At 38.3% G+C, this 24,963-nt stretch overlaps 1 protein-coding gene and 1 long non-coding RNA gene across 2 annotated transcripts; both read right to left on the reverse strand.

The window, feature by feature from the left end:
* Window positions 1–10,626: 10,626 nt before the first annotated feature.
* On the reverse strand, window positions 10,627–12,964 carry LOC112183413 (GDSL esterase/lipase APG). Its single transcript, XM_024321790.2, has 5 exons — window positions 12,709–12,964; window positions 11,979–12,109; window positions 11,648–11,881; window positions 11,230–11,485; window positions 10,627–10,962 (listed from the first exon to the last, which is right to left on the reverse strand). The coding sequence occupies exons 1-5, from the start codon at window positions 12,962–12,964 to the stop codon at window positions 10,766–10,768; spliced, it is 1,074 nt and encodes a 357-aa protein (XP_024177558.1). The 3' UTR covers window positions 10,627–10,765.
* Window positions 12,965–20,559: 7,595 nt separating this feature from the next.
* Window positions 20,560–21,570, reverse strand: LOC112190228. The gene is made up of 2 exons (XR_002932308.2): window positions 20,822–21,570; window positions 20,560–20,745 (listed from the first exon to the last, which is right to left on the reverse strand). It is a non-coding gene; the product is annotated as an uncharacterized LOC112190228 (long non-coding RNA).
* Window positions 21,571–24,963: the final 3,393 nt, after the last annotated feature.

The raw sequence follows: 24,963 nt of genomic DNA on the forward strand, positions 1-24,963 counted from the left end.
CTTGGCTGTATGCTGACGTGGCAGGGGATTCTGCGGCTTGGCGGCTTGACAGCTCGGCGGCTCGGCTGTTTCACTTGGGCTTCGCTGGGGCCTGCTGCACGTGGGCTGGACTTGGGCTGCACAGGTTTTTTTTTTTTTCTTTTCTGCCGGTTCGGTTGAATTTTGGCCTGTTCCGGTGGTGATTTTTCAGATTCCGGATTCTGGGGACGAGGTGAAGCTACTGTCAAAAGGTAGCTGTGAAGAGTGGACGGGAAGATGGCGAACCGCACAGGAGATCTTTGGGTTTTTCTTGGGAGGCTGGTTTGAACACTTCCGGTGGCCGGTTCAGGTTGATTTCTGCCGGTTTTGGGGGTGGTGCCGCCGGTTCTGGGTTCCTGGGATTGAGAGCTTCAAGGTAGGCGGCGGTGGTTTCTGATATTTGAAGGTTACGAATTTAGGGTTTCAGGGTTAGGGCTCGTGCTGATAACGTGTTTTAGGGAAACGAGAATTGAGAGGAATTTGCTGTGTATTCTCATTGATAATAGGGGCCTCTTTATATAGAGGATTACAGTGCATAGAGTTAGAATCATACAAGGAAAGATAATCTCTAGGTTCTTCTAATTGAACCCTATTACCACTAGGTCAAGCAACCTAGAGTTTGGATTAAACACAAATAGAGATATCCTTAAACACATATAAGTTATTGACAAAAGATGATTTAACAAATACATTATTTAAAAATTGAATTAAACATATAATGACTAAATCTTACAAATAAGGACAATGAGTTCTCCACTTGCCACATGTCATGAGTTAATTTACTTTTTTACCCCTAACTAATTCTTTTGACTTCTAATTCCTTTGTAAGGATTAATTCTTACAAATAAAGACAATCTGGTCTCTACTTGCCACATGTCATGAGTAAATTTACTTTTTTACCCTTAACTACATCTTTTGACTTCTAATCTCTTTATGTTAATTTTTTTTCTGAGAAGTTAGTTACTTTTTTTTTTTTTTTTTTCTGAGAAAATTTGTTTGTGTTGTTTTTATTTCTTGATAATAATCCCTTTTATGTTACTTCACAAAACCTCATTCTCCTACTACTCTCATCTCATTGCCTAATCCTGCTACTGCACTCATACTCGTCCAATTCTGCTATTGCACTTGTACTCGTGTTCTGCTACTACACTCGTCCAATTCTGCTACTGCACTCGCTGCACTCATACTTGTCCAGTTCTGCTACTGCACTCGTCATCGCCTAATCCTGCTATTGCACTCGTCCAATTCTGCTACTGTACTCGCTGCACTCGTCGTCGCCCAATCCTGCTACTGCACTAGTCCAATTCTGCTACTGTACTTGCTGCACTCGTCATCACCTAATCCTGATACTGCACTCGTCATTGTCTAATCCTGCTACTGCACTCGTCATCGCCTAATCATGCTACTACACTCGTTGCACTCATACTCGTCCAGTTCTGCTACTGCACTCGTCATCGCCTAACTGCACTCCTCCAATCCCGCTATTGCACTCATTGTACTCATACTTGTCTAGTTCTGCTACTGCACTCGTCATCGCCTCATCCTGCTACTGCACTCATCCAATCATGCTACTGCACTTGCTGTAGTCATGCTCATCCAGTTCTGCTACTGCCCTCGAACTCGTGTTTTGCTATTGCACTCGTCATTGCCTTATCCTGTTACTGCACTCGTTACACTTAGCATACTTGTAGAATTAATAAACAAGAAATCTTAAGACTTGATAACTATGTACATATATTAATAAAAGACTATCCAAGTTGATTTAAGTGTAAGTAAAAAAACTCAAAGAATACTCACATAAAGCAGATTCACAAGGACAAAGCAAAGGTAGTCATATTGCTCTTGATCTGCTTCGTCTCCCCTGCTATTGTTAGTGCTCTTATCTTTGGGTTATCTGATCCTGAATTTGTTCACAATCAAAATAATAAAAAAAGAACAAATAGGAAATCACCACAGTAGTAAAACACAATCAATCAAGAACTAATACAGTAGCAAAATACTTCACACTTACTACAAAACTAATTCTCCAATCTGGTGTTTTGATTATGAGTTGGAAAGAAGATACTCTATTTCGATTTTTGACATGTATGTCTGAATCTTAATATTTTCTTATAAATTTCATTACACATTGTAAGGCGGCTTTCATGATATATGAACATGAAACACTATGAAAGCCCAGAATAACAAGCATAATGGCCAAACTTGATATGAGTTGGAAAATAACTTTGTACTGGAAGTACCAATTTGTGAACTTATCCAAACAAAACCATGGAAAGCCACTAGGCATTTTCACAAGGCCTAGGCTAAGCTACTAAACTGATCAGCACCTATAATTCATAATGCTTAACATAGAAGATGAAAATGGAAAATAAGCCATTTGTTGGTACACTACTGGATTAAAAGCGACAATTACATTATTCTTGCTTCGACATGCCACACCCATAAAAGCCAAGAAGAGTGGCTTCGGCACCTTTCACGAGCAACCTAAGCTACATGAACTTGTTAAGATTATGGGCGAATGAACAGTTGCATCAAGTTAGTAATGCGAAAATTATATAAGATAAGCAGTAGACATACCTAATTTTGGTTTAAACATACCAAATTCTTACATGTTATTCGAAAACGAAAAGCTCTTTAGGATTGCCTACATTGAATTTTATAATAGTAATCATAGAACACCAAGCAATTAAGTTGCATAATACAATTTTATTTACCTTAATCACACTTAGAACACACTTAATTACAGATAAGCCTGATTAACGAGAGATCTCAATTGACCTGACATAGACCTTCTTGGCCTCCTCCTTGGGCACCGTGACGTTGAGGACGCCGTTCTCCATCGCCGCCTGGACGTGCTCAACTCTCACATTCTCCGGCAGCCTGAACCGCCTTGTGAACCTGCTGCTGCTGCGCTCGACCCGGTGCCACGTCTCGGTCTTCTCTTCCACATCGAGCTTCCACTCTCCGATGACCTGAAGGATCTTGCCGTCCTCCACCTCCACCTTGACCTCGTCCTTCTGCAGGGCCAGCAAGTCAGCCTTGGACATGTGCGCAGTCAGCGTCTCCTTCCAGTCGATGTGCTCGTGGGTGAACGTTGCAGTTTTAGATTGCGACGGGATGGAGCAAAAGGGCCAAGGGTCATGGACGGGATTTGGGGGTTGGTATTGGGTCAGTGGCATACGGGTAAATATTTCATCAAACTGAAAGTTTTGGTCATTTACATTAAAATTAAGAATCAGACTTGCATCATTTGACTTTTGGGCTTGGGCTCATGTCCTTATTTGTATAAATCTTTTTGAAAATGAGTTTTCTGTGTTTATATCTTTGGTCATGTGCTACTATGTAATTTTCTATTCATTTATCAAAGAAAATCTTTTAAGAATATAATTCCATAAAGCCCAAAACCACTTCCTAAAAACTGACTCCACATACAGGGACTCTTTGTATGGGAATGCCAATACGACAGGTACAAGAGTTGTACGTACAATCTCCCCCTTTGGCATTCCTATACAAAACAACTTTACCGTATGAAAACTCCCCCTCAACAGGTACTTGAGAACTTTCCCTTGTGAACAGACTTGTCAATCCTGAAACACTTATCACACACACATTGTGAAAATATACAAGATAGAATAATTGTATCACAGTTATGAATCTGCTTTCTCCCCCTTTTTGAATAGGAATGACAAAGGTAACTTACGTAGCGGAAGCGATGTAGAAGGATCACAAATAGAAGGTGCACAATAGACACTAGCCCAAGGCGAATCAATCAGAGGAAGATAGTCCAAGTATTAATACTCCCCTAAGTGTGATCATGTTATGAAAGATGCAAGAATGAAATGCAAACACACAATGAGTGGGTTTGTATCCAAATGCTAAGAACAGATTGAATTCGCATAGCTTTTCCAACAAGAGCAATACCACTTAACCATAAACAAGAGTGCAACAAAATAAGTTCACAAGAGTGAATTTATTCCGACAATCACAAGGTAAGATAGAGGGTGATCGAGTATTCTATACCTCTTATTGTGAAGAGTGAACATATCTCAAGATGGTGTGTACTATTTGTGGAAACCTGAAAAGCAAGGCTCACATACGAAACACATTTAAGCACATAAACTTTATTCCCCCTTATAACATTTGAATTTTTCTTTTGGCCTTTCACACAAAGTAACATTTTTGCTTAAGAATACTACGACCCATGTAACAAGTATTATGCTAGCAACTCCCAAGTAAGATGACTTTAGGGTACTAGATGTAACAAGGACACCCCAAAGAGCACATCTACTCGAGTCAATAGTTTCACAATCCACCGGGGTGACCAAACCATTCCCGTTTCTTCCCAATCCTCATATCGTTCGTCACGACCGAAGCCTGTTTACTTTGGGAATAGCCTGGCCATGCTCAATAAATCAACTACATATATATATATATATATTATATTATATATATATATATATATATATCAAAGAGCAACGAACAAGAGTAATTTCGTAAATGAGCAATCAGAACAAGTTAACCATCAATTAAGACTTACCACCACTTAGAGTATGTGTGCATGTGAGGTTTCAAGATTGTAGAGAATATGTTGTTCAAGCTCACAATTACAAAGTGACGCAAGTACAAGTTCAAAACGTGATAGGCACCTTATACAGATTTAAAGAAAAAGTGTGGCCCTTATCAATCTAAGTTCAAAATAATCTGTTAGACACTCGGGGATACAAACCACTATTTTTCAATCCTAAATTTCCAGAAACTGAACCTAACAATGCAGAAACGTAAAGAAAATGCATCTATACTATCATGAAGACATACACCATGAATGCATGCAAAATGGATCAAGCGAAATGAGAGTATCAATACTTAGAGCATCCACCAACGGTGCTTCTAAGTGATTCAAATTGAGTTATGTCTAAAGGCCTAGTAAACGAATTAGCCAATTTGTGATCAGTAGGAACAAAAGCACGCTCAAGCATATTATCAAGATTATCCATATGAGTAGAAAAACGATTATTTGAACCTTTTTTAATCCAGATTTTCTTCTGCTTCATTTTTGTTTCCAGATCCACGGGGATTGAAGCCAGCTTTGCAATCCTGGCGATCAGATTCAGACCCTCTTTCAACTCAGCTTGCAATGAGGCAGGTGAGTTAATTCTCAACGTTTTCCTCTGATTTTGAGTAACCCTGCGAAGCATATTGCACCTAGGACGTATGTGTCCTAATTTTCCACAATAATGACAAGTAGGAATGAAGTTTTTAGGGTTGTGAATATACCTGGGCTAACAAAGTTTGTCAGGACTTTCCGAGGAGCTTTTCTGAATGTTTGGTAAGCCACACGTGGTTCTGATTTTGCAAGGAACTTGGAACCAGACCCATTTTCACAAGAACTTTGTGACTGACTTGAAGAACTCTCACCTCCCTTACTTTTTACAAAAGCCAATGGTTTGCAGGATTCACCATTATATCCTAATCCTTCTTTATTGCCATGAGCTTTGCCAATTCCCATCATCTTAGAGACTTTTTCAGATCTAATGGAGAATTTGTTAAAGCTTTCCTTGACCCTTAATAATTCTTCCTGCAATTTCTCATTCTCAAGGGTTAGAGACACATTTAAGGAAAATTGAGCCTTAATTTCAACCTGCAAAACTTTGATTTTGTTAGTAATCTCATCATGCTCCTTGTCCCAATTTTGGGACTTGACCTTACCCTGCAAAACATTTATCTTAGCAACAAGGTCAGTACGCTCATCTTCCCATTCTTTCAAAGAGATTTCAAATCTTTTCTCAATCTTCTCTTTCTCACCCCTTAAGAATTCAATTTCCTCTTTAAGTTTATTATTTTTCTTAAGAACAATTCTTGAGGCATTATACAATTGCTTGCATTTTTCATTTGTTTCTTCATCAAAAGTGTCATTTTCTAAATCAGAAACATCAGAATTAAAAGAGGAAGTAAGAGCAAGATTTACCTCTTCATCACTATCATTCCATGTGGTCTTTAAAGCCTTGTTACCACCTGAATTATACTTTTTGTTGCCACAATCGACAGCAAGATGTCCAATTCCACCACACTAAAAGCATTTAGGTTTGTTAGGAATTTTTTTTGAAGAGTTTCCAAAGGAGTTTTTGTTTTTCAGAAAATTTTTGAACTCTTTTGTCAACAACGATAAATCCACATAATCATCATCAACATCATCTTTCTTTTTAACAGAAGAGAAAACAATATTTTTTACCTTTTTCTCGGGCTTGATCCTCATCTCAAAGGTTTTAGATTACCTATCAGTTCGCCAAGAGAATAGTTGTCCAGGTCTTGAGTCTCCTCTATGGCAATTTGCTTGGCTTGAAATTTTGATGGAAGAGCTCTGAGAAATTTCTTGACTATTCGATGCTCCTCAAATGGATCATCAAGGCTACATCATTGGTTTGTCACAATGAGAAGTCGAGCGTGAAAATCATCAATTGATTCATCTTCCCCCATGGTCATGTTCTCAAATTCCAATACGAGTCTTTGAAGCTTCTGACCTCTAACCTTTTTGTTTCCCTTATAAGTAACCTGAAGTAGATCCCAAGCTTGTTTGGCGGTGTCACAATGGCTAATTCTCATCCTCTCCTTCTTGGACAAAGCTGTGAATAGTGAATTCCTTGCCTTAAAGTCACAAGTTCTATCACGAACTTCTTCTTCTGTCCATTCCTTCCTGGGTTTGAGAACCCTTGCAGAGGACCCTTCTACTTTCTTTGAATCTTCTGCCTTGGTTGGGTGTTCCCATCCATTCTCAACTATATTCCACATGTTTTCATCTTGAGAGTAGAGAAAAGCCCTCATTATAATCTTCCATTGTGAATAGTCTTCACCATCAAACAAAGGCGGGCAATTTATAGAATTAGAGGCTCTGTTATATTCACGTTCCATCTTTGACCACGGATCAACTAAAAAAACTTTAGAACCCGCTCTGATACCAAGTGAAAATACAAGGACAGAATATGATTTTCTGGAAAACTAGGATTGCAGTGCACTGATCAATCCTTACTGGGCAGCAGAAACCAAAATAACAAACTAAACATCAAATTTTGGTTACGCAGTGAAAACCTCAAGTATGAGATTAAAAACACTGCGTGGCTCTTACTCTTGAGAACCCAAAATAAACATCATCATATTGAAAATGATATGTTCTTTTACAAACTTTGAATAGTACTAGCTCGGCTATAAGATTCACACAAAATCTAATACAAAGTTTGTCTTCCTTCTAGAACTCCTTCACTTGAACGATCTTCAAATCTTGTTCTTCTTTCTTCACAGTCTCCCTACTGATCTCGAGAGAGTATTATGCATATGAAACTATGATCACAAACACTTATACATGGATCAAGTGTTTTGACTCTTTGTGAAGACACAAACTCAAACAAACATGCAAGACTCAAACCAAAAATTCCTGCCTCTATCAAAGTCACCCTTTGCCGAGTATATTCCTGCAATATGTATACAACCAGTGGCAACACCTCAAAACTAAACAGAAACAACCCTAATTAGACTTCTATTAGGAAAGAGCTTTTATTCCAAGATATCCACAGAATCCTAGAATACCTAGGACTTAAAAACTACCCTTTCATTTATCAGAGAAAATCTTTTAAGAATATAATTCCATAAAGCCCAAAACCACTTCCTAAAAACTGACTCCACATATAGGGACTCTTTGTATAGGAATGCCAATACGACAGGTACAAGAGTTGTACCTACAGAGTGTCTCACTCTTGTCGTCTTGTCTTAGCTTTTTTTATTCCTAAGACTTGCAGTTGTCGACTTGATTAATTCCTTAGTTGACTACTTGACTTCGTGACTTGTGCTTTGAATTCCTTGTGACTATGTGCTCTTCATCTTTGGTCTATTATTGCTTATTTGGTTTCATTGTTTAATTGATTGATTGTGGATTTATGAGTAATTAGGTATTGCATGGGAACTTATGGGTATTGGGCCAAGACTAGCTGACTTGCCGACTTGACAATTAACAATATGTGTTTTGAATTCCTTCTTAGAGCATCTCCAACGGTGGTGTCAAAATCCACCGTGGAGCTCCAACAGATACAAAAGGCACATCTCTTCCTCTTCAAGCCATCCTTCAAATCCACCGTGGATGACAATTCTTGGTTTCATCTGTCAAATTTGACAGACTCAGGTCATCGGTCATTTTATTTTTTATTGTTTCTCCCCTTCTCCTCTATCGTTCTCCTCAATTTCATGCTACCCAGATCAAAGTCATTCATAATCTTTCTCATCTTTCTATTTCTTCCTACAATACCCAAATCTTCATACCCAAACCTTCAAAAATCATTGATATCAAACTAAAATTAAATTTTCATTTAGATTTGGGGAAAAAGAGAGGAAGAGAGTTAGAAAGAAAAACTGAAGAATTGGGTTCAAGCAACTCCGATCACATCTGAGTGTTGCCATGATCGATTACAGTGTTGAGGTCGCGATTGTGTTTGCGATGTTGAAATCTAGGCTGCTTGTGGTTACTTGGATATGTTCAAATTTGTTAATATGGTGGCTTTTCTAATTGCCCAGAAAAGCTAGAAGAAGGCATAGAGAAACAGAAGAGAAAGAAGATGGAGAGAGAAAGAAGGCGTAGAGAAACAGAAGAGAAAGAAGATCGAGAGAGAAAGCAATAGTGCAATTGAGTTTTAATTAAATACATGATAATAATAATAAAATATTTATTTATTTTAACCTATGGGTTGGAGTGAAAAATTATCAAAATTGACAATTTCTTGTAGTTGTCAAATTTCAAACTTACCTCAAAATTTTTGACCTCTCCATTGGAGATGGTCTTAGAAGTTAGAATCTTAGTTGATTTTCAGGACCTGATCTATTGAATATTGCATAGACATTCAGGGAAATATAATGACGGATCGCTGGAAACTCAAGAGGTACAAAAATCTTCTGTCATGGTTTACAAATATTACAAATGAACATTATTATCGCGTCAATATACTTAGAGCAACTCCAACAGCTTCCCTATAATTTGATTTTTCTCTACTTTAGGGAAAAATAAGCCTCTTTTGCTCCAACAGATTCCCTATAATTATCTCTATTTTAGGGAAAGTGAGGAGAGAGAAAACCAAATTCCCTATATTTACAGCAAACTCCAAAATTTTAAAGAAGAATATGGAGATTTTATAGATTACTGTAAACTAGGGAATCTGTTGGAGTTGGAGAAGAAAAATAGGCTAAAGGTTTGACTTTTGCTTCCCTATAATACAAAAATTATAGGGAAGCTGTTGGAGTTGCTCTTAATGCTGTGATAGACTTTCTGTTGGTAGAGTTGGATAGTAGATTTACAGATAATTTGTTGGAGCTCCTTGTTTTTAGTGCTACATTTGATCCACGTGATAATTTTCAATCATTTAAATGTGAAGATGTTTGCAATCTTGCTTTGAGGTTTTATCCACAAGATTTTACATCATATGATATGCTTGCTCTAGATATAGAGTGTGGGTTTGGTTTTATGTCCCATCTGTTGTATGTTTTGATTGAAAATTATAAAGGCGTGAGGATGAGCCTCCCACTGGGTTCCAAATCTCGAAAAAAAAAAAAAAAATTGTTGCACTTTTAATTAGCCTAGACAAGTCTATCATCCTGGATCCGCCACGACAAACAATCATTCGCTCTCTCTGTTTCTGTACAGATGGAGCAAACAACCAAAAACATCTATATCTTCAAGTTTTGATTGAGAAGAGATAAACAATCGCAAAGAACCAAAAGGCTGTCGGGATGCCTTACCCTTCGCTCTCTCTTTCTGTCTCCAGCGATCAGCCACCAAAACTGAGAGACTAATTATAGAAGTATAATAATGTGAAAGTAAAAAAGAAAAGCATGTTCCAGTGTTTATTTTTGATCGAATGACGTACTTCAGTTTATTTCTGACCCACGTCTTCTCGATTACACATGCAATTACGTTTCAGAATTACTATATTGTACCCTAAACCGGGGTAGGCCACCATGGGAGCAAAGACGGGTAGATGAATTCGTATAAACGATGGCGTATACCCTGTGTGACTATCTCTAACATTCCTCCACGAAGGTTGCACGTGAAAGAAGTCTCCAAGGTGAGAGAAATGCACTATATCCTCATTGTTTGGGTGGAAACTTCGCACCCAAACCTTGTCCGGGTTGAGCTTCTTATGTTTGCAGGTTACAGTAACAGGGTCGACTGACCATTTGAATTCGCCTTCCTTGTCCTTCCTTGACCATTTGAGACTGTAGCAACGTTTGGACTTTGGACACACACTTGAATCACAAAATGAACTAATTTCAGGGAAGCCGACAGAGGATTTCAACCAATATAACCTTCGGAATAGTTAGTGTAAGAGGCCTTTAATTTGGAATAGTTAATGATCGAATTGATCACAATTTCGAATTTCATAGAGCTAAAATGTAAGCCTCAACTGCAAAGCCAACCGACCTCGTCAAGGATACATTTCAAAAGTAACTAGTCAAACTACTGTAAAATAGTACAAGTCAACCACAATTTTCCAATTTCCAAACCATTTTGGTCTGAAGAAATTTCTTAAGTTAATAAATTACAGATGGCATACAAGTGTACAACCTTGTCCCAAAGGAAAATAAAATTTACTAGCAACATTATTCTGAAGCTTTCACTATCTCTGTAAACATAGTAGTACCCAAAAGAAAGGGCCGGATAGCAGTTTTCAACATTTTGTAGAGTTCTCTAGGAACATATATGCATATACCATCCTCATGAAATGAGGGGAACCCCTTGGACAATCAATGCATCAGCAAGAAATTGATTAGCAGCTTCAGATGGATGAACGCTGTCCCAGAACACATATTGAGTTGCATTAGCACAAGTTCCTATTGACTTTGAATTGCACAGCAATGATGTCGTCTCTATAATCCCCGTGCCACAGCAACCTCTCCTTGCTTCCGCAAAGCCTACAACATTATATGAGAAAATTGTCATTATCATTCTAGGTTTGTAGATGGCGCGTGCATTAAAGTATACATAAATGTAGATCGGCTTCATGTAGTGGTAGACTGGTTCAAAGGCTGGCTACATGGACTTGGTCTACCATGCATGGAGTTGATCTACATGAATGTATTGGCCGAATATGACCCCTTATAGTCTATAGACATAGAATTCCTTGAATTAGGATCTGATTTGCTAGGCTATTAATGTAGTGAAGAGAGTTAGTTCAGTACCATAGTTTGATGGAGACTCAACAACATCAAATAGAGGCTTGTAGATGTCGAAGATGACCAGTGTAAGACCAGGAAGTTTCTTTTGGAGAGTTTCTGCTGCGTTGTTTATCTTCTTATTGAATGCTTGAGCATCAGTGTTGAGTCTGGCGACACAGCCTGGCTCATGGGGTCCAAATAAGGTTCTTGCAGCTGGAAGGCAACCCAATGGAGGGAGTGATGTCACACCTATTTTCCTTGCTCCCAAACCATACACATCCTAGATTTCAAGCAAAAAACCAAAACCTTAGGAATTGGATTTGTGGTAGTCTAATGACCTAATCAAGCACTTCATTTGGACAATCACAAATCAATATACAAGAACTCAAAGCAGATTCTTCATTAAAGTAGGATTAACAGAAGTGGCAATTTGAGGAGGTACCGTAATAAAGCGTGTGAAAGCACCAACGAGGATGTCACCGTACTTGTCAGGAGTGTAGAATTTGTTAACAAAAGGATTGACATAGTAGTTCTGAACAAAATCACTACTGCCAGCACTCAATAAGTATAGGGCACCCTCGATAATTGTTGCTGCTTTCTCACTACCTGCAACCTTGTTCAGCTTACCCTGGTATTCCTTAAAGTATCGTAACTGTCGGGGCAAAGAGATTGCACGCTGCCAAAACAAGTTCAGTTGTATGAAACGTAAGAATTAATCCACACATATGAAACGTAATTAGACTGTAACAAAGTAAAAAAGGTAAAAAATTTACATTGAAGTTTGCTGCCGTTTGATCATAACCGGATGCAGCGGAAGCAAAGTTGGCTCCAATGAGAAGGTTATTCCCTGACGCCTGAGGGCTAAGATATGCAGGTGGATAAGTTGTGAAGCCCAGAGTATCAGCTGCAAAATGAAATAGTTATGTTTGGACTTTTCACCACCCAATTTAAACACTCATATATCCGGCCAGTGAAGTACTAATCCTGAAGTTTACGTGTTTTATGCTTAAGGACCACTGTTATTAACCACAGACCAGTTCAATTATTATTGGCAACTGTTAATTAATTAACATCTTAGCTGCAACATTATATGATCAATTAAAGTGACCAGAAAATTTGAGCCCTCTAGCTTAATTCAATTACTGAATGCAGCTCAGTTTAAACTTTTAAGGATCCCAGTCTCCTAAGAAATTATCTTTTGGCTTTGAGAAGATAAAAAGGGCAAGAAAACTGCTTTCTTTTGTCCGTGACTGCAAAAGAGTTTGACTAAAATGTATAAACAATCTGAATATTGTAATGTTCTTGAAACTGATATAATGGTATTTGTAGCCAAACAAACATTCACTGACAGTTCTATATATAAATACCCTTTGCAGTTCAACAAAAGTACCCATTTTGTTAATCAACAGATCGACTCACTTTCCTTAAAATAATTACTGTTAATAAATAATAATGCGAAAGTCACAAAAGACATAATTCTGAACCAAATTTCTACTTGCGTACCAGTGATATCGGTGGCTAGTTTTCCATTGCAAAACCTCCCAGTAGCTTGATGGTTCACAAAGTCTCTTCCATAAGGAGGGTAATTGGCCTTATAAATTGTTAGGAGGTAGTCATTGTTTCCCACATCTACTGCAGAATCACCAAATGTGATGATGGCTGGAACAAGAGTGGTTGATTCTTGTGCATTGCCACCAATAATTGCAAAGGCAAATACAAAAACCAGAACCAAAGCTGCTCTGATGGTTTGGCTACCCATCTTCTAAATGGTTTGAGGCTTTGTGATTAGAATTGGACCTTATAAAGGGGATTGAAAATGTGGAAATTCTTCTCTGCAACGGTGGTGCAAGTGACTCAGCACTTATTAGGTAATCTCAACCCTTGATATTTGTAGTCAACATTTTTCTTAATAACCAAAAATTTATTTAATGTTATCCAACCGTTTATTAATCTTCATGCAAGTGCACGTTGACGCTCTGAATCCTCCCAACTCCAAGATGGAATGATTGGACCTTTTCAAGCTTTCACTTAAAGTTGGAAGGTAGAGTTTGTTTAGCCTTAAATGAGAGTTCACTTTGGTTTTCCCATGCGACTGAAACAACATAATTCATCTTGCTTGGTAATGAACGTTCATGTACGAAATATCACATGTACCCTCAATCAATGAATGTACGTACATAACATAATCGATTGAAAATGAAGGATGATATATATGGTAAAAATGTATTCCCCGGGTTCCACCTTCTCCTACTTTTGCTCATTTTCACTTGATTTCTTCAAGCACATTATGTGTGATGCTCTATATAACCATCTCTATACATATTTACAGACAGAAACAAGTTACGGTAAATTCATGTTTATTAAATATCGGTGGCGAGAGGATAGCCGGTGGTGGCATTATGGCTTAAAGCCATGACAATCAGGGCCGGTCCTGAGCTGTTTGATGCCCAGGGCGAAATTTTGTGTGTGTACCCAACTAGCCTAAATAGACATGTAGTGATTCTTACAAAAGTCATACTCTAAATCCTTTTTTTAGGGGTTTGGAACCTAGTCAAGTTAGGCGACTCATCCCCACGCCGATTTTATTACATAAAGAAACATTATACAACAGACATAAAACCAAAACCCCGTACAAAAAAGAATATAAATTTTTTCTTGCCACAGAAAACTTCTAGCTAATCCAAAAGATCACACATAATGTAGCACTTCGACACAATCACACAAATAAGAGACATGGTAACGTGTGTCTTGGTAAAACTTACGAAGAATTCCTGAATAAAAAAAGAAAACCATATTCAAAAGTTGAACAAACAAATAGAAAATGTCTTGGAAAAAAATAGAAATTATCGAATATGCACTTACTTATGGTCGTCCGCTATGAATTATATGCTTCAACAAGGAAGCCATATATAGATATATTCGCCCAGTATGCTGCCATTTCCAGAATTGAATGGATTACACCAAAAGATCAGTAATGTGCATGAAATTTTATATTCAATAAAACCAATTGAAAAAGCACTAGTATTTTACCTCATCTTGAATATGGTGGCCGACCCCCCAAATGAACAGGGTGCTTACAACATGAAATGTAGCACAAAATAGCATTGTAGTCCCAAGCCAAATATGATATCTTGCTGAAGCTTCAAACTGAAAGTTGGCAAGCCAAAACACTAAACTTTGAATGATAAACACTTTAGCATAGAACAATAAAACCTGCAAATCTAGAATCAGCTTTTTTCCTTCTTGATTTTTCTTTTCTGATCGGGATTGACTTGCAAATCCAACTTCTAATTGCACTTAATATTAAAAATTGAAAACCGATGAATGAGCATGTTGTTAGAAATCACTTTGAATGATAATTGATAAACACTGGAGCATAGACCAATACCTGAAAATCTGGAATTTGCTTTTTTCCTTCTTGTTCTTTCTTTTTTGATCGAAATTGACTTGCAACTCCAACTTCCAATTCCACCTAATATTGAAAATTGAAAACCAATGAATGAGCAAGTTGTTAGAAATCAACAGAACTCAAAAAACAAGTAACAAGACTTTTGATATCCAAATTTTCATGGGATATCAAAATTGAAGAATACCTAATACCTATTTTGATTTGTACCTCAGCCTACATCGATGGAAAGCTGAAAAATTCGTATGATCACCGTAGAATAACATAAACATGGAGAGGAGAAAATTTGGGTGATGGATGAGAATGAACTGAAGAATTGAGTAACCATTGAAACCAATTTAAAGAAAAAATTTGCTGGGTTTAAGGTTTGGGACTTGGGAGAGAGCAAGAGACGCTTGGATAATCAATTTTGTGCCTGCCATTGTGCGTTAGAAGAAGAAGAAGAAGTAAAGACGTGATCTGTGTCTAGAAATCTAATTTTTTTTTTCACGTTCCACTCTCTATACATATATAATTATATATAATTAAATATATATGTTATATATATATATATATATATATATATATATATATATAAAATCTTATTGATAAAATCTGGTGCCCCCCTCTATGTTGGGCCCTGGGCTGTCGCCAAGGATGCCCATGGGCAAGGCCGGCCCTGATGACAATGTTGCATTTGATGGAGTTAATTGAGTGGTTATGAAAACCAGTTGACTCAGAAACACTGGAAGGACAGAGTGGCATGGCATGCAACATGATCGGTGGCCTAATTTGCACAAAGCTAATTGCTAACATAATACGCCTACATTAACTTTTGCACATAGGGTTCAACCCTATAGAGTCATCGTCACATTGGAAATCATAGTTCTATCTTCTTTGCCCTTTTTTTGGTTGTGTGAGTTTTCTATTTCAATGTTTGATAACATTCGAAAAGAAATTAGGAAATATGTAATTAACTTTTCAAAACAATAACAAAAAATGAATCCATAGGATATGGGAGGGGGCGTAAGAAAATATTAAATTTTCTATCCCAAAGCCGCAATATCTAAACGAGGGCATGATGTAGTTGGAACTAAAGCTGCTTTGTTATAGGCTTAGCTTTGTTAGAGACCTCCATTGGAATTCATTTGTGCACACGATGCTGATTAAGAGCAACTTTAACAAGTTCTCTATAGCTTTTGTATTATAGGGAAGCAAAAGTCATAGCTTTCCATAATTTTTCTTCTCCAACTCCAATAGATTTCCTATTTTACAGCAATCTCTAAAACCTTCATAATTCTACCTTAAAATTTTACGGTTTGGATGAGAAAATTATGAAATTCGTAGGAATTTATAAATGATGGAATCTTTAACTCCATCAATCTAAAATTCCATTAATTGCAATTTCTATTGTTTGGTTGTATCTATTTAGGATTTGAGATGTGTAATAAAATAAGAAAGTTTAAAATAAAAAAATAGAAAAAATAGAAAAAATCCTTATTTTGGAAATGAAAATTGAATATTGCAGAGGAATTCGTAAATAACACCTATTTTGGTATTAGTTAGAGAACGTTTAGGGGTTTAGGGAGAGAGAACGTGCCTCATGCGCGGAGGAAAAAACAGTGAGATTGAGAGCACTCTCTCCCGGCCGTACACAGGCGGCGCCCCTGCAGCTGCTTTCCGGTCCGGGAGGGGATGTAAATGGAGGCTAGCGGCGTGGCTCTATGGCGGGGGTCTGGCTCAGGGATGGAAGTTGGCGGCTTCTACTTGGATCGTGGCGGATTTTACAGATGTGGTTCTTCTCTTCATCGATCGTGGGTGGGTGCTGGCTTGGACTTCTGGTGTGGTGCGATTTTCCGGCGGGGCTCGATTTGCCAGTTGTTGCAGGTGTCTCGGCTACGGATGGTTATTGGGCGGTGGCTGGGTTCTCGATTTCATGGAAGTGACAAGCCTCGTGGGGTTCCGATTCTTCTCGGAGTTCGATCTCGAACGCCAGCCAGGTTCTCGTGTGGTTGGCTTTGTGGTGTGTCGATGTTGTGGCGTTGGGATGCATTGCAGCTGCGGGGCAGTGCAAGGTGGAAGGATGGCGGGGAGTGCAGTCACTGGCGGTAGCCTTGGTGGATCGCGGTGATGCCTTGGTGGATTGCGGTGCTGGAGTCTTGTGGGGAGTGGTGGTTGGGCCAGACTTTGGTGTTAGGGCCTGGTTATTTGGGCCTTTATTTGGTTTCAGTTTTGTTTGGTTTGTGTTTTTCTATTTTCTGCAGTGTTAATAAGTCCCTACTCGTTAGGGTTAGTGTCATGGATTCTGACGGATGGTTTGAGTTGGATGGTTGGTTTAGGGTTAATAGGATCCAGTCTTTTGCCGGCTTTTGGCCGCGCATTTTATTATCAGCCTGTGCTGAGGTTTCCAGGAGATCCTGGGATGGCCTGCCCTATAGTTATCTATTGTAGCTTGACCCCATCCCAGACAATGCTACTTATTTTGGCCTAGCTAACTCGATTAGCCATCCAATTCAGTCTTCGTCGTTGGATTCATTGATAGTTCAGTTTAGTGTCTTCAGAGTAAGTTTGTGCAGTATTAGTTCGGTGCTACTTTACTCGAGTGTAAGCTCGTGTTTGGGTGCTGTAATTGCAGTTTTATCGAATGATATTTCACTTGATCAAAAAAAAAAAAAACACCTATTTTGGTGGAAATTGAAGTGGGGAATTTTTAAACAATGAATTCCTTCTTTTTTTTTTCCACAGAGAAATTTAAAATTTCCAATCTGATAATGCCAAACGAGGGAATTAACTTGTAAGAATTATGAAATCATCACTTTCAATTAAATTACATTATTTTTTCCCTCATCCAAGCACACTCTTAGAGATTATTGTAAATTTAGGGAATTTTGTTTTATCTTTCCTCACTATCTCTAAAATGGAGATAGTTATAGAGAATTTGTTGTTGAATAAAAAAAACTTATTTTTTCTTAAAATAGAAAAAAAATTAAAATATAAGGAAGTTATTGTAGTTACTCTAAGCCAATAAGGGACACCAAAGTGCATACAGGGTTCAACCCTAGACAGACATTATCACATTGGGAATCATAATTTGGGTCTCAACTAGCTCTATCCTCTATGTCGTATTGTAATTAGGTGATTTAGTTGGAACCGGAACTGGAACTAGAACTGTTTCGATGGGATATTTATGCAAGGGTCCATTGGAATTTGGGGTCCATGGACATCAGCAATGGTCAGGACCTTCAATAAATCCAATACTTGATAGCCGATCGAATGGTCAGGGCCTTCAACAAATCCGATACTTGATAGCCGACCTTCAATAAATCCAATACTTGATAGCCGATCGACCATGTTGCCATCAAACTTTTCCATGCCAACTTTGTGTTTTTTTTTAACTTTAATTGGACATGTAGCCGACCAGCACGCGTTATCTTCATGTTTTGGGGCCTTTGGGGATTAAATGAGAGTCAAGGGGAACTTTCAGAAGAAAATGGTGTAGTGAGATGAAAAGCTAATTAAGAACAAGGAGGGCTTTGTTCAATAATGTTTCACAAAATCATATTTGGTGAAATGGTTAGATAACCAACTCTATACAAAGGTAGACTCACAATCTCATAGAGAAATTTTACAATTTATTAACATATGATACAATTTATTAACATATGATAGACATACAATTACCACTTTTAGAATTAAATTACTCAAACAAAAACTTATTTTAGTTTAATGATAAGCATATGTATCAAGGACTTTTTTTCTAGTTACTAAATGAGTTGTCAAAATGGTAATATAAGTTTTCAAAGTGATAAATATTTCATGAAATGAGACATGTATGAGAAATATTAGCATACAATCAGCTTGGTTTCAAGCTAGTTTAACTGGTCTACCATTAATGTTTTCATACGTTAATGGATTATAAACTCTTCTTGTTTTAAATATTAAAAATGTTTCACTAAACCCTGTTCGGTGAAGTGGTTTTTTTTTTCTTTTCACTCATTCTCTGTTTTTGTTTATGTAGAAAATATTGTGTATCATAATTGTAATTGAATTAGGATTACAGAATATTACTTTAGAAGATTACACAGATTACTTTCCTTATTAGAATTCCTAGATTGTAGTAGTTAGTGTCCAGCACGTTTAGACTTCTCTTGTATAAAAACAATGTTTGTATCTATCAATAAGATATTGTAACACCCCGATTTGCACCTTATCAAACCGAGTACATTACAGTGCCACGTGCCCTTAGAACCTAAGCTAAGATACTTATCTCAAGTCCTAAGAACCTGCAAGGCAACACAAGGAAGTTAAAAAAAAAAACTTTAGTAAATAAATTAGGAAAACTTGAGCACGGAAGCAATTGTTTAAGTGAGGTGAAAACTATAAAACCATCGGAAATCCTTTAAAGAAAGCAAATATAAGTCATTTCAAAACAATTATCGAATGTTCGTCTGGTTCAAGGCCAAAGTCCGAAAAATATACAAAAGAGGTATTTTAAAAATAATCACAACCTCGATAAACAAGTTACACGGCAGTAAAAGAAATAAGAGAACCTGTCACGCGGATCTAGCTCCGTTGATGACCATTTAACGTACAAGGTAACTAAGCCACAATTAGCATCATCCAACTATCCCGTCTTCGTCCACAGTACCTGCATCCACAAACTGTTGTAGGGGTGAGCTTTTGTCCTCACTGCTCAATAAGACTCTACCTCAGCTAGGTGTGAAATCAATTTAAAATACAGGTGCCGGCAAGGTAAGTGAGAAACAATGCTTATAGAATGAAATGTTAGAAACCACAAACCTAGATCGTTTATAAAAATATAGTAGGGCCCAGAGGAATGAAACAGACCTGATGACCGATCGCTATGTCAATTACAGCCTTACCACGATTAATGTCGTTTACACTGGTAAGGTGTAGCGAGAGTGTCCACTTACGCTGTATCACCTTGAAGCAGTGCCACACCTCAAAGGATGTCAGACACTCTTCAGTCCATACAGCCCTTCCGGAGGTTTAGGGGATCGAAACCCAAAGAAGTCGCTATGCTCCTCTCACTCTCAGGTCATCAAACAATATCTCATAGAAGAATCGAAAACAAATTTTTCATGCATCAATAATTTCTATAAAGTACATGCATAAAAGTTACTAACTGAGGCGAGTCTAGAATCCCCTACCTGGAATATCATAGCTTTGATTCCATTCGCTCTTCTAGGCCAACACCACAATCTTTCATGTTCCGGGTAACTGGAGTCCCTAAGTCCGACAACAATTCATTGTCATTTGAATATTTGAAATTGCCGATAATAATATGATCATACCAATTTCACTTTACCAAGATATTCGAATAGTCATTTTTCCCAAACTTTTGAGGTTCCAATGTATCACAGACATGTCCAAATTTACTATGGACACCCATAATCAAATTAAAATTCGATCAAATTCATGAATAGATACCAACCCAGAAAGGCATCTAAATCAAAAATCTTTACAATTGGTTTGGTCTATATATATATATATATATATATATATATATATATATATATATATATCAATTAACCTCATACTTATCTTGGAAAACACTTCACAGTACGTCAAGTTCTTAGCTTTATAATCATTTCTATATATTCAGTGCACTTCCAACATTCACAGATGTCAAGAAACCTAAGTCCTTTAATTGTATGTAAACGACATACTTATCGATAAATTATAGAACTCACAAGCCCATCACTAGCACAAAGCTTCATCAAGGGCAATTATATCTTGTAATTGTTCAATACGATTTATAATCTATAAGCCCAGATTTCTACTTCTAGCATCTAATCACAAACAACTTGTAATCAATAATTGACTCAAAACTGCAACCACTTAATGTGCATGGTAACATGAGCTTTGACAATTTCTTTCTTTAATTTCCAACTATCAAACCACAACCGCAGTTTTGCAACTAATAATGCTAATCTCACTGTCCACAATTTATTCCCAGACAAACATCACTTTTCCTCCTCAATCACGTTACTACTTTTCTTAAATTTAACTTAAATATAGGATTACATACAAACTCCCAACTTACCATGAATACTTTTTCCATTGCAATTGTTGGAGTTCTTAGCCCACCGAGGTTCTGCATCCTTTATACATTTCGCCATCACTCTCCCATTCTAAAACCAGGAGACAAGTTTCAGAACCAAACTTAATTAACACAACGCAATAGAACCAATTTGAGTAATTCCTTACCTTCACCGTGGAACTCAAAATGAACTAGGACAGCCCTCCTCCAATTATACAATTCGTCTTTAAAACCTCCAAGTTGAAATCCTATGCTATAAGCACAACCAAAGATCAGTGCACAACCAATTGAGATAGGAATACTCAAACCCAATTACCAACTCTGGCAAGCTTCTGAATCTCTCTCCCTTTGCATGTCTATGTCTTGTTCCAGTACGAACAAAACCAGACTTTTCACTATCAAACTTGACGGATTTTCGAACTCTTTGTTCTGCTACCCGACTGTGCTCCACCACACCAATTCTGAATTTCAATGCAACCCACATCTCGCTGCTCGTTCTAGGACCAGAATTATCATCAAAATTGAATCAAAGAACTCTGGAACACTCTGCCGGAACAGTAGCCTCGACATCAGCCGACAACACCCAAAACACCAATCCAACAAAACTCGATCAATTCCAAAATCCATTTACACCAATGTAGAGCACGAAGAGAAGAGCATGTTTCATACCTCATGCATCAACAATGGTGACCGGAGTCGCCGGAGTTGCAGCGGTTTCTCAACCTCATTTTGTCGCCTTCCGTTGTCCAACGGACAATCCGTGACCAGGAGGACGTCGGCGTTGAGGAGACGAATAGAAAGGGGGTCGGTTCGCCACTGTGTCGTGGCCGGAAGATGGGGACGGAATCGGGTTGCCGGCACGGGTTTCTGGGTCGAGGAAACGGGTCTCGACGTTGAGAGTTCAAGAGTGATCAGGGGCGTGCGTTCCATCCATCTTCGGTTCTTCATAGACAAATATTCATTTAAAATGCACGATCCAGATCACACGGTGATTAATTTGATGGGTGAGATCGCGTCGCTCTATTTTTCTTTTCCATTAAATAATTTCTATAATCCTGAAACTTCGAAAAATCATAATAATTAGCTTGGGTGTCCGAAGAGTCCCCTGAAAATTCTCACGAATTCGTCGCGTCACATACTTTATTATCAAACCTTTAAATTAAAAGATTTCATGTTTTGAAAAATTCAAAAAAAATCTTCCTAAGTGTTCTTAGCAATGACTGAAATTACAGATCAAATCTCGAAGTACTCCACTTTAGCTCCTTAAATATTTCCGGGCCTCACAGATATCTTCAGCCAATATTCACTTCTTTCATGGTACCAGAGCAGGTATCAAAATCTGATCCCATCTCCTAAGCCTCTGCACTCTACTTCTCGTGCGCAGTCTTTGTTTTTCATCATGGAAAAGTCTGACATCTCCAATCCTTACTTCATTCACCACTCTGATCATCCATGGTTGGTGTTGGTCACAAAACCTCTCAATGGCGACAACTACTCGACATGGCGAAGAGCCATGTCAATCTCCCTAAATGCCAAGAATAAACTTGGTTTCGTTAATGGCACAATCAAGGCACCTTCACAAGAAACTAATCCTGATGATTATGCAGCATGGTCTAGTTGCAATGATATGGTTCATTCCTGGATTGTGAATTCAATTACTCCAGATATCTCTGATAGTGTGATTTACTACACTACTGCTCGCGAAGTTTGGGAGGATTTTCGTGACAGCTTTTCTCAAAGCAACGCTCCACGCATCTTTCAAATTCAGCGTGAGATTGCTTATCTCAAACAAGAACAACTTTTTGTTGCAGCCTATTACACAAAGTTGAAAGGTTTGTGGGATGAATTGACCTCTTATACAGATTCAATATGCACTTGTGGAGTACAACAAGATCGTCAGAAGCTTATGCAATTTCTTATGGGACTAAATGAGTCTTATGCTGCTGCTCGTGGACAGATTCTTCTAATGAATCCACTACCATCGATGCGTCAAGCCTATTCTTCTATTTGTCAAGATGAGAGGCAACGTTTTCTTGGTACCACTCAAGTGCCAAATGACACAACTAGTGCAGCCATGGCTGTTAGGAATGGAAGACAAATAAGTTCCTTTCCTCGCTCTAATCAACCGAATCGGCGTGCTGGTTCCTCCAATCGACGTCCTCACTGCTCTCATTGTAATGAAGATGGCCACTTTGTTGAAACTTATTGGAAGTTGATTGGTTATCCTCCTGGGCATCCAAAAAATAAATCTAAGAATCATGGAGGCCATGAAAATATGGCATCTGTAAACAATGTCTCTAAAGGTACCAGCAAAGATAATTCAAAGCCAATTATTGCAGGGCTATCAGATACACAAATTCAACAACTTTTGACTATGTTGGACATAAAAGGCAAAGGTAGTGATGGACAAACTCCTCAGGTTAATGCTACAACAGCACCAGGTTTGTCTAAAATTTTATCTCGCTGTTGGATACTTGATAGTAGCGCAACAGATCATGTAGTTTCATCATCAGGCATGTTGACATGTAGCCATAAAAATCACACCTTACCTCCTGTATTGTTGACAAGTGGAGGAAAAGCACACATAACTTCTACGAGATCACTACCGTTAAATTCCTTTTATTATCTCCATAATCTGTTATGTGTACCAAACTTTAAAGTTGACCTGATATCTATTAGTCGACTTACAAGGGGGTTGAGTTTTCGGTAACCTTTTTCCCTTATTGGTGTATTTTGCAGGATCTGGTTTCGAGGAGGACGATTGGTTTGGGTAAGCAACGAGACGTTCTCTACTATTTGGTGGCGTCAGCGACGGAGAAAAGCAAGTCCAAACCAGATCACTTTCACCCATTCAACCTACATGTTACCTCACCGTGTCATCTACCAACCTTTGGCATTGTCGTTTGGGCCATGTTTCATCTCCTTGTTTAGATTATATTGCTAAACATTTTTTAAATATTTGTCTTAATTTCAATAATGCTTGCGATGTTTGTCCATTAACAAAGCAAAGTCGTCTTTCTTTTGGTATTAGTACTATCTCATCTGTTAAACCTTTTGATCTTATTCATTGTGATATCTGGGGTCCTTATAAGCATTCCTCTTTTTCTGGTGCACATTATTTTCTTACTATTGTGGATGATATTCTCGCTTTACTTGGATATTTTTGATGCAACATAAACATGAAACTCAGTCTTTGGTGAAACAATTTTTTGCTTTTGCATCTACTCAATTTTCATCAAAGATAAAGAGTTTTCGCAGTGATAATGGGGCTGAGTTTCTTTCTCTTCAAAATTTTTTCAAAGACAATGGAGTTATTTTCCAACACTCTTGCGTTTATACGCCCCAACAAAATGGGGTAGTAGAATGCAAGCATCGCTATATCCTTCAAGTTGCACGTGCTTTTAAATTCCAAGCCAATCTTCCTTCCAAATTTTGGGGCAAATATGTACTCACTGCTGTTCATGTTATTAATTGTTTACCCACTCCACTTCTCTGTTTTAAAACCCCTTTTGAGCATCTTTATTCCACACCTCCTTTCTTTCATCACCTTCGTGTTTTTGGCTGTCTAGCTTATGCTATCAATGTCCATATCACACATAAGTTTGGTCCTAGAGCAGTCAAGTGCATCTTCATTGGTTATCCCGTTGGTCAGAAGGCCTATAAACTCTACGATCTCTCTGCTCATAAATTTTTTTCCAGTCGTGATGTCTTTTTTCATGTAAATATTTTTCCCTATAAGTCTGATCTCGAGCCAACCTCACTTCACATTCATCCTTTGGCCCAAATCACAGCTCCCATGTCTTCAACCCAGTCAGCCCAGATAGCCCAGCCATCCCTAGGCCCACCTAGTCAACCTCGTCAATCAGACCTACCCATTCCGTCTGACCCTTCCATCTCTTCTCCAACCCCGCGCGATCTCTCGCCGCTGCCACTCGACAGTCCGCTTCCACCTAGCTCGCCCCCATCTGGTCCACCTCCGTCCACACCCACTCCGCCAATATTGCCTGTTCCTGATTCCATCACCTACTCACCGTCCGCTGCAGCAGCACCGCCGACAGTTCCACCACCTATCCCGGAACCTCCACCCATCCCGGCACACCCACCCATTCCAGCACCACCTTTACCTAACCCAAACCCACAGCCTCTTCGTCGCTCTACCCGGCCCCACCAACATTCGGTCCGTTTACGCGATTACATCTGTTCGCAAGTCACCTCCAACTTCCCAAATCCGTCATCTTCCTCGTTTCCGGGTTCTGTCAAAGGTACGCGATATCCTCTATGCAACTACGTTTCCTATCACAGCTATACT

This window comes from Rosa chinensis, chromosome 2 (assembly GCF_002994745.2).
Source record: "Rosa chinensis cultivar Old Blush chromosome 2, RchiOBHm-V2, whole genome shotgun sequence".
Classification (NCBI taxonomy): Eukaryota; Viridiplantae; Streptophyta; class Magnoliopsida; order Rosales; family Rosaceae; genus Rosa; species Rosa chinensis.